Source organism: Bactrocera latifrons, unplaced genomic scaffold (assembly GCF_001853355.1).
Source record: "Bactrocera latifrons isolate USDA-ARS-PBARC rearing strain unplaced genomic scaffold, ASM185335v1 scaffold_282, whole genome shotgun sequence".
Lineage (NCBI taxonomy): Eukaryota > Metazoa > Arthropoda > Insecta > Diptera > Tephritidae > Bactrocera > Bactrocera latifrons.
This window is the reverse complement of record NW_017536430.1, coordinates 304,605-315,845: the sequence shown is the minus strand read 5'-3', so window position 1 is coordinate 315,845 and position 11,241 is coordinate 304,605. Positions and strand designations below refer to the sequence as shown.

At 35.7% G+C, this 11,241-nt stretch overlaps 1 protein-coding gene across 1 annotated transcript in view; it reads left to right on the top strand.

The window, feature by feature from the left end:
- Nucleotides 1-490: 490 nt before the first annotated feature.
- LOC108970118 overlaps nt 491-11,241 on the top strand; it is a gene marked incomplete at its 5' end in the record, with an annotated part of 98,909 nt that continues 88,158 nt past the window's right edge. The window contains 2 exons of the mRNA XM_018935269.1: nt 491-623; nt 6,588-6,793. Of these exons, the coding sequence (XP_018790814.1) occupies nt 491-623; nt 6,588-6,793 (339 nt within the window). The remainder of the gene's footprint in view (nt 624-6,587; nt 6,794-11,241) is intronic.

Genomic DNA, 11,241 nt, shown 5'->3' with positions numbered 1-11,241 from the left:
STGCCGCTATGCGCTACTTGCCTTCATTTAGCTAGTTCATTGCAGCAGAAGGAAAAAAAGGAGTAAAACAAAAACAAAACAGCCCACTCCAGCCGAGTGTGCTTGTCCTCATTCTGATTTATCCCTTTCGCTCACTCCTTTAACGCATTTACCGTTCTATGTATGTATTTTTATACACAACTCTTTACAGCATTTCCCACTTACACTTTAAACCCGCCCAGCTATACGTCGCCCGACGCGCAATTGCCTGCCTTCAGGTAATTTGTAGCGCTAATTACTCGGTATTTGTTGTTCGAATCCCCAGGTTATTTGTCCTTTAAAGAGCTTTGCAAATTATTTGAAATTTTTCTCGCTACAATTCTTTTACGCCGCTGCTGGCAAAGTTACTTCTCTTTGCTGGATTTTTACGTAATTAAGTTAGACTTTCACTTTGTTAACTTATCTCACATTTTTATACGTTTTTGTCTTTGTGTTTTTTGCTTCTTTGCAGGACCRCCCGTATTGTCCGAATCCATCCAAGGCACATTGGGCCGTTTGCCTTGTAATGTGACGCCGCCCATTTTGGAGGATCGCGTTGCACTTGTAATTTGGTTTAAAGTGGGTCTGAAGACGCCCATTTACAGGTGAGTGCAGATTAAGTTAAAATACGAAWTGCTAATTGTATGGAATGGTTAAATAAGACAAGAAGAAATGCTGTGCAAATGTTGCTTAAATCACAGGTTTTATGGTGCTGCTGAGCATTTCGGATCAGTCTCTCTGCGGCAGTGCTCTTTTTGCATTTAAAGTCGAAATCATCAGTGCATGTAAGTCCTGTTGTGGAGGAAAGAGTTTCAATATGTTCCAGACTTCCTAAACTTATCAAAAAGTTTGTCCAATTGAAGTTCATTTGCCTCAGAAAAACCCTATCATTTTATACAAATTATCTCAGTTTGTTAGGAACAGATCATCAATTTCCTCCTATTGTAGTCAATTCCTACATATCTTCGGATCCACATTGTAAGAATCATCACTCCTCGTTTTCAACTGGTTCAATGAAACTCGCTGCAGTTTACAAAACTCTAAAAAGGTAGGGTTAGGTTAATTCGGTAGGCCAATAAGCCACGCATAGGACAGTTTGGTCCTTCGCAATATCAGATGGAGTTCAGCTCGCTAAGTCCAAGTGATCATCGTTAGGATGGTAATTTTAACAGACTCTGCGTTCTCACTGGATACCTACTCCAGTTTGTCATACCTGCAGTCTTCCCGAWCTGCCAGCCACATCCTGMGGGCGTRTGTCACCACCAGACAGTGACCATTTAGTATTCCTATCATYTATCCTACAGTATCTTCTATCGAGTATSAATAGAAGTTTTGTGKACTTTCGATCTACCGTTTTGCCCATGAGATTTCCAGTCTTGCACCTAAGGAACTCGGGTTTTGATTTTCTTTACCATGCTACTGTCAAGATCGTCGTATATGTTTCCTAATGTTAATCACGTTTTCGGATGTTAGCCGCACATCATTCTCGACAACCTCGTCCACTATTTCATTGCTCTCGATGCCCTTATGGCCTTACACCCAGTAGAAGTGTACTCGTAGTTACTTACTTCTGACGCTGAAAAGGCTTAGAGCGTAAAGATCGGCAGGTTTCTTTATACGGTACCTAAAATTACTAAGCAGATCCTGAAATCAAAGTCCTAGACTATCATTCCCAGGTTAGATAGTAGGTCGACGTAACCAGAAAGGATTGGCAATTTTATTTAATCAAAGCCTACCAATTCGGCAACGTAAATCAATTTACTCTGGGATATGTTTTCTGCCATTACAATAACATCAACAGTATTGTTGGATTTTCTTTAGTTGTTAGAACTCACTTGCTATCTACCATCAGTAGCAGTCTGTTACTTTAAGAWCTGTTGTTGATGCTTTCTTGGCCCTCAAAAAGTTACCTGCCTTATCTAAGTCTATGCGGCGGATGTGAAACTCATTGACGGGAAAACAGCCACCAATATGAGTAAGTTCTTACTTGACTTCTAGCTGAGAATCAATAGGGGTGCCTCATAGATAGAAGGACTGTCCTTAATTGGGATCAAGGTGACGCTTCATAGCTCGCCCAAACCCAGTAATCGAGAGACCCAGTAATTAAGAGACTCGAAGTTCGAGCTCATCTCGCAACTGTGACATGCATATTCCTTTGTATTTATCAAATTTGTGAGTAGTTTACTGCAAAGGACTCAACAGGGACCTTAAACGTGAACTAGCATATTTTTGATGTTTTTCTAATCCAACTTGCGATCTGTAAAGAGATCGCAAGCTTAGAATCAGCTGGAAGAGAACTAATCTCCTAATAGGATATACGGAAATATTAGTATCTGTAAGCATGAACAAAAGAGAGATCTCTTGAAATACAACTCTAGAGTGGAAATTATGATGGCTGCCATAATTCCCACTCTGAATCTAACCTGGYTTCAGGCAACCTTACCAAAGACAGTATACTCAAAACACCTCAGTAAAATAAAAAGAAATATATTTTAAAGCTAAGCAAATATAATTGCGTCCCTGCTACTCCGAAATAAGTTGACTCAAAGTATAAAAACTGCACACAACAACACTATGCAAGACAGCTTGTGTACGCCACCGCCCAGATGGCAAGTGGCTGAGCAAAAACTTTAATTAAAATTTTGGGTAGCATATGCGCTTACAGCGGCACAGCTGGCAAAAAGGAAAGACAGTGCAGCAGTGAAAGATGAGCATAACAACACAAAAATAAGAGAAAGTCGTATACCAATAACAACAACTACAATAGTGAAATACACAATAAGTTGCGCAGAAGTAGAGCGAATGAAAGCAAGAAAACGAGCAGAATTTATTTAAACTAAAAGAGTTCGCAGCTGTTGCTGTTGCGGCCACTTGCATTGTTCCTATTGCTGCTGTTGTTTCTGTTTTTTTCGAAAATAATACTTAAAGGATAACAAGCACTTAGTCAAGTTCTTCAGCGGCCAATAAAAGAGAGATAATAAATCCGCTTAATTGAAGCGACGGCCACTATGTGCACGCACATACATACAAATATACATACACATRTATTTATAAAACGTTAATAAACAATCCGTTGTTATGTGGAAGAAATATTGAAAATGAAATTGAATATTTAAGAGCGCCACGTGCCATGGGAAGGTCTGTCTTGTGCGTCAGTTGATGTGTGTTTTACTTTTTTTGCTGTGGACAATTTTTTTGCGCAATCCCAAAAAAGTCTTGAAAGCCGATAACAGTAAGGTAAATATCTTAAAATAGCTTATCTTACCGACGAAGAGAAAGAGAGAGCACATTGCAGAGTTTAAACTAATTATAAATTAACTGTAGTTCTATTGATCGGCTGATGTTTCACTGATGAGTTTTATAAAGAGTTTTYCGATAATTTTGCTCGCATAATCTTTACAGAACGCATTGCGAGTAATTTTTGTAGTCATACCCTCACTAAATACAGCGCTATTTCTCTTTCTCTCTTAACATATTTGTTCAGGATTTCAGGATCTCTCAACATCTTGGGGGAATATAATTCGTAAAGTTCAATGTCTTCCTCAAATATTGAAAATATAAGACTCATGATGATTACTACTAACCTCAATGTGGCTTTTAAGATCATTCCTAGATCATTCTCCAAACCTCAGTTCTCATCCAGTCTCACGAAGAATGTATTCAGCAATTTAAACTCTGTCACTTCACATTTCTCCTTTTGTCTAAGTCCTAATTTGTCTAAGAGTGTCTTCGGTCAATGTTTGCCATGATTAAATGCCTACTGATTATCTCACTAAACGTCGCTGACGCTCTGGGGTTTGAAGTCTACTTCGAATCGAGCTTTGACGTTTGGTTTTACAATGTCGTCCTTGTTACTCTGTCGTTCAGCTGATCCCTGCCTTTTCTCTTCCAGTGAACCGCTGTCTTTTATTAACAATTCCATCCTAGTCATAACACGCTCGACCATTTTTTTGCCCAACCCAACTAAGTGCTTTTTGGACTTTCACCGCCGCTTTTGCTGCCAACCACTCTTTAATGGGTTTTTTCCTCGGCATAGACTTTATGGCCGACATTGCACCTTTGGCATTCCTCGAATAGTGTAGAAGAGCATTCTCCTCTGTAAAGTTAACGCCATCAAGGCTTTTGTGATTGGGGTATTCATGGACTGTAGCACTTCCACTTTTCAAAGCGGTTTTTGCTACTACTTTGGTACTTCAAACTTTGTGAACTGCTCCCTTCTCAGCAGAGATGTGGCCACTGACGATTGCCTGTGTTAACATCAACTCCCCCACCAACTTTTTGGCTGATATTTTATCTCGCTTTTCTTCCTTATCGCACTCCATGCTGAGTTTGSTTCTCAGGGAACCACTATACCCAGCGTTTTGCAGATGCAGCCCTGTACCTCATTAGTATTGCAGAGAGAGATATATACACTCTCCGCTAGAGTCGTATGTAAAGCAAGTTACCAGTAAGGGTGGTATGGAACCTTAGCAAGACGCTGCCGGTTCGCACCACCAATACTTCTTCTAGAAACTAGTTCAGATGCCAATCCACTGAACAGACGATACCCGTGCGGAGGATATAGCTAAGAAGATTTCTGCAGGAGTCAATATTAGAAAGAAGATTTTACTGACTGTTTGTAAACGGCGAAGTCTGTAGTACTTTAGTATAGAAAAACACTATTTTCTGCTATAAGATCCAGTTACGTATAAAAAAAAATAATATGATCTTATAATTCAGCGGATGTTGGATTGGCTTTCGAAAAGTGATTAACACGCTAAGCAGCGCTACCCCTAAGCATTTTTGTAGTATCTGTTTAGCAAGATGGATTTAAAAACCAACAAGAGACGCAATGCCATAACCCTTTCCTTTTCTTTGAGACTTCTAAAGGAGTAAATTGCYTTAACACRTTGGCTGCCAGTGTACCACCGGTGATAACAACAAAAATCTTCTTCCAGATGCCAAGCAAAACAATACATGTTGAGCTTTGGCCTAGGCGTGTATCATCGGTGATACATTGACACCGGGGGGTAGTTTTGTTGAAGTGATCACTTTGCGTWCTCCATATATAGCTTATATATCTGCCTTATTCTGAAGGTTCCAAATCCGCACAAACTTCTCTGAGACAGTCGTAGCTTGTAGAGGACATAATAAGTTCAATCTTCCACCCTTTCTGATTATACGCTTTTATGTAGTATAGCAATCGTCAAAGACTGGGAGAATTCTTAAAAAAAAAAACAACGAATAGTGGAAATCTAAGTGAATGACAAAGCTAACAGCGCCATTGACAACCCGCTCGGATTTTACAGTTTTTATAAAGACAAAAAAGTCTCGAGCCTTTTACACCAACACTTCACCCATTTACTTTCAGTCGACTACAGCTTAATGACTTCTTCAAAATGCCACAGTGTGTAATGAAGTGTCACTTTGTTGTTAGACGAGTATCACTTGCCAATCCACGCTACCCCACCACCTTCGGCTAGACTTGCGTTAATTTACTGTTAACTATATCTGAGCGCTCATTATTATACGCCAGGCATAGCCTTTAACGGTATGTTTGTGTGTGTGGAAGAGCGCACGTAAGTCACTTTGGAATTTAACATTTCGTCATCTCATCACAAAACTTAACCGCCATTGTCACTTTGCATACCAAAAAGCAGCAAAATAAAGAGCAAAAACCAAAGACACACACRCCCGCTGGCATTATTGGCCCGCCAGCGTTGCCAACTATAACAATAAAACGCCCCATTTCGCTGCTTCACAAGTTGTCACTTTGTCAAAAACTTTGGCACATTGTAGTCTGTGAACTCATCCCAACTGCCTTCCAGTTTTTGCCGCCTGGTGTCTTTGACTCTTGCGCCCCTCGCGCGCATACTCCGCTTACGCGTTCCTCCCACAATTGCGTCCTTTATTATCATTGTCGGCGGGTCGGTAGTCGGTAGTCGGTAGCACAGTAGCAGACGGACGTCACCCTCTAATGAGCTGCGGAACTATTCCGTACGCGTACTTGCACACGCTCGGCTGCTTGCGCGCTCTCTTTCACGCACACTCTCTACTTCGCTCGTGCCGCTGCCGATGAATTCCAATTAAGCTGCTTGGCATTTTAATTGATTTAAAGTAAAAGTTCGTTAGCTTTTTAGTCTACTCGGTGGTGGAAGACAGCTTGTGTCAGCGCCGGACTGCGACAATTTCGCTCGACATCAAGCAGTGTTTGATACTCGAGCACGTCAGCGCACTAATCAACTCTGGTCGGTACCTAAACTTCTCTGGAAGTAAGTAGCACAGTGCAATGAAGGTCTGCTGACACCCTCGTACCCAGTACTTCAACAATCGCTGTTCCATACAACTGTTTCCTATAAAACGGTGCTTGCTGTGAGACCTAACGCTGGAAAGTAGTTTATTTTCTTCCACGCTACAGCTCCAACTACGTTATTTAATGTCTTTTGCTATCCACCAATACTCGTATTATATTACTTGAACTTTTATTAGTTCGAAATTTTTATAAAATTTCCCTTTGTGTGCTAGTGCGTCTTCTTCTTCGACACTTTTTAACTGCTTCGTTTTTTCCTTTTTTCTTCTTTCATTTGCAGCGTCGATACGCGCGACTCAAACTTTGCAGATGGCACACACTGGTCCGATGAATCGTAYCGCGATCGCTTGTCCTTCTCCGTCGAGGGACGTTCGGGGACGCTGGCAATTAAGAAGACACGACAAGAGGATACGGGCGAGTATCGTTGCCGTGTTGACTTTCAAAAGAGTCCGACGCGCAACTCGAAAGTAAATTTAACTGTCATAAGTAAGTATAGCTGCTGTTGTTTTTGTAATCTATTATATGATATTCATTTGAGTAGTGTGTGTGTGTGTGTGAGAGAGAGCATTGAGGACAGTGCGTAAACTTTATTGGCAAATTAAATTAAGTTTTCTCTGCAATCAGCTCACTATTTGCCGTGTTGTTGTAACTTTAGTTTTCATTCTCCTCTCATTATTTAATTTAGTTAGGTASCTCGCTACGCCAGTAACTACCAAGGAGTGCTCTCAAGCGCAAAGGTGTGTGTGTTTGCAATTATTTAAAATTTTCGAATTTAATATCGTTGGCGTGCTTCGTCAGATGTAAAAACTGCAATGAAGTCGTAAGTAGTCGTAAAAGTGAAAAGTTTTATACAGTTGCGACTTGTAGTGTGTTGGGCAGTAAAAGAGTTGGGCATTAGAAATTTGAGAGTCAATTAAGAGAGTGCTTTCAAGTTGCAGTAAATTGTGAGTTAATGATAAAGCGATGTATGCAGGTTTGGTAGTTTAAATTGATTAAACGTTAAATGAGTGCTACGAAAGKTTTGGTGCTTTATTATTCTCGATTAATTAACATTTCAAGAATTATCGATAACTTTTTCAGAAAAAATTGATTTTAAAAAATATTAAAAATTGTTATTTAAAACAATATTACATTAATTGGATTTATCGATATTTTATTAATCGATATTTTTGCTTCAGTAATCGATAAAAATTGTGGGTTAATGACCAAGCAAGGCAAGTGTAAGTTTGGTAGTTTAATATGATTAAATATTAAATKAGTACTATGCAAGTTATGATATTTATTATTATCGATTAATTAACATTTTTGGAATTATGGACAATTTTTTCAGAAAAAATCGATTATATAAAAYATCAAAAAATTTTATTTAAATATTTGTCATTTTATTTCCATTTATCGATTTTTTTCTCCAGTAATCGATAATTATGAGTTTTCGATTACTAACACTAATTTTCTATTTGGTAAAACTATTATTTTAATTGAATAAATTCTATCAAAATTCCAAATTGTCAATTAAAGATGTTTTTTAAGCGATTTATAATTTTTTTAATAATTCGAATAGCTTTTAGATGTTTTTTTCTAATTCATACTTTATACATATGTTTAAATATCAGCTTTAAAATATAATATACATATATTGTGTAAAGCATTTAATTGAAATTAATCCAATATTTGGAATTATCGATTAATAGGTAGAGTTAATYGGATTATCGATAATAAATCGATAATTCAAAATGTATAGTTCAGTGAGGTGATAAATTAAGCTATTTCATTAAAAAATTATTACAGAATTTTATTGAAACGATTGGTTTTGCTAACACTCATCGACAAACTATAATCAGTTCTCTTTTCTTTATTGCGGACTTGATTTGACTAAATAAACACACTACTTAACCGGTGAAAAATTTGACTGGATATGAAAGTTGTAATTGCATTATAATGACCTGCTAGTTTGAATATAGCCGTGAAGGAAAAGCTTCTTGGAGGATATGAAAAAAAACTCGTAAGCGTTGCCACCTGTTTGAAAACTGTTAACTAAAAAAGTGGAAAACAAGAATATACTTGTAAAAACGACTACGAACTTACCAAGTGTAAAATAGCGTATTATTGAAAATATATTTATAAACATGGTTGCCACCTGTATAAAATACACAAGATATATATAAAATTACATTTATAAATTGAAAGAACTACTACAATATGGATATCAATGAAATGTAATTTTAAAGGTCTTGCATTCATTTTTTTAGGGTTGCCGCTATTTGAGATATTTGTTATAAACAATTTCGTTAAATAAATTTAATATCATTACGATTACGTCAAGTACAAAATATTGCAGCTGCATACTGTTAGAAATATTTTATAAACATGGTTGCCACCTGCCTAAAAGCACAAAGTATTTACATATGTATCTACATACAATTGTTCGAATACGAGAACTACAACAATATCGGTATCAAACTAATAAGGCTTAAAAGAGTTTTTTAAAGAGAAAGATTAACTTTCAATTAGGGATGCCACCTATTTGACAAATTTGTTTGCAAATAAATTGGCAAACAAGTCAATGTAATGATATTGCTTTTAAACAGAAATAATTAGAGGCGTACAAATTTTGTTAAAGAAGGTTGCCAYCTGTTTCAAAACTTTAATATACGCAATTGATCAAATAAGAGAATTACTACATTTTGAGTATCAATTAGTTTTTTTGGTAGAGCTTACAGCTGAATTTATTTTCAAGTGTGGTTGCCACCTATATGAAAAACTAAAATAATTATTTATCACGGAAAAGTCAGAAAACTTCYTTTTTAATGCATCTAAAATTCAAAAATATTCACACACAAATGCTTATTTATGCTTCACTACAAAATCATTGAAAATTGCGCACAACCACAAATGCTCATCGTCAAGGCAATAAATGCCAAATCAAAAAGTTTAATATTTCACCAAATTACGCACACAAGTTAAGCGTAAAAAACTCATTTCACTTCAACACACTTTCGTTTCATCTCGGTGCTGTGCCGAAATAAATTCGCCGATATAACGGTAAAAATAAATTTTAATAAATACATGACACAAAGCGACTAACAAGCTCCTTTTAGTGGTCACAAAGGTAGCAAAGTAAACTTTTATAGGTCAAAATATGTGGAAGATGAAKATTTAATGCCCACACACATTCATACATACACATTTGTAAATATATTATATATAATGCACACACGTATACATATGTGCATAGTTTCAACTCGTTTGCTGTTGATAAAGAGTACACGCTTCGGTGTGTGTGTGCGGCATGAACATTTTGCACTTTTCWTTCACCTAAATAAGAACCAACTTTTKTGCTGACTTTCAAGGATAGAGAACCTAGAAGACTCGAAGCTGCTGCAGCATTTAGTTTCACTCTTTGTTTTTTTTTTTTGGCTACCTGCACTTCCTTATAAATTTAGCGAAACAGTAGAAAGTTTTGAGTGAAATTTGTTTTGGTTAGTTGAGCTGGTGAAAGTGTTGCCAACTACTGCGGAAGACAAACTAAACAACAGTTGGCAGTGTGCAGCTCGGAAAATAGTAGAGAAGTTGGACTAGGCAGCAGACCGTTCAGCGTAACGGAAATGAAAGCTTGTGGCGACTGATTGCATAACCTTTTGTAATATGGTAGTGTGCCACATTAAAAAGCTTTGTAAATAGTTTAAGATTCACACTAGGATGAATTTAGGAGCAGGGATAACAGGGGCGAGTCTGCTAAAGTTGGGTGGATATAGAAAAACAGAGTCACTAAGTGTGCGTTGATAATAAAAATATTTCTGTTTTCATGCTAGGCTTAAGAAAATATTTTTTAGAATTCTTCGACAAAGTATACAAATTAGTGGGGTTGCCAACTGCTGAAAAATTATATGAAATATTACAAACAAACTTACAAAAATTTATAAAATGTTTCAAAAAATATAACAACTAAATATTTTTTACTTAAAACTATTTGCATTCATATTTATTCATATACAATTATTTTAGAATTGCCACTTTTTTGAAAAAAAAATAAAATAAAATAAAAATGTGGAAGAAATTTAATAGTTCAAAAGGAACAAAAACTCAGCATTCATTTAAACAGAGTTGCCAAATATTTTTTAAATCTGTTTTTAAAAAGGTGGCAACTCCAAAAAAATGTATTAATAAAATCTGAAACTGCAAGCAGAACAATATTTTTACTTATTAACTAATATTTATTGTATTAATATGTATTGAGGCGTATAYATTTACACACTATTATACCCAAGCAGAGTTGCCATAAAGCATTTTAAATACTTAATATTTATTAATTTCATAAATATTTTTTGAAAAATTTTATAATCAAGTTAAAAAAATATTGAAAATTGTTTTTCTGATTTATGGGTTGCCATATTTTCAAAATTTTTTTATAGAAAAAAAACTGTTAAATATGTATGTTGTGCTATTTTTCTTATTTGAACTATTGAACTTAAGCCAAATGAGCCATAAATGGTAACTTGTAAATTAGAGTTGCCATACAATTTAATTTTTGTTTTAATTTTTCAACCATTTTCCAAGACATTTTAACCTTAGTCAAGTTAAAAAAAAAGTTATCTCATATATATTTACATACATACATATATGTATGTACATGTTGCCATATCTTCTAAATTTTTTGATAGAAATAATGCATTAATATGATTATTGTACTATTTTTGCTGTGAACTAATAAATTTTTATCAGATGTGCCAGAAATAGTATCAGCTAAAAGAAATTCTTAACTAGAGTTGCCATGCAATTTGGCAAAATAAATTAAACAATTTTTTTATGTTTAATTTTTATTAATTTCTAATTTTATTTTGACATAAAATTTAAATTTTATTTTTTAATTATTTATAACGGTACTTTTTTTGTAATTTCATTAATATTTTTCATTTGAAGAGGTATGAAAATTC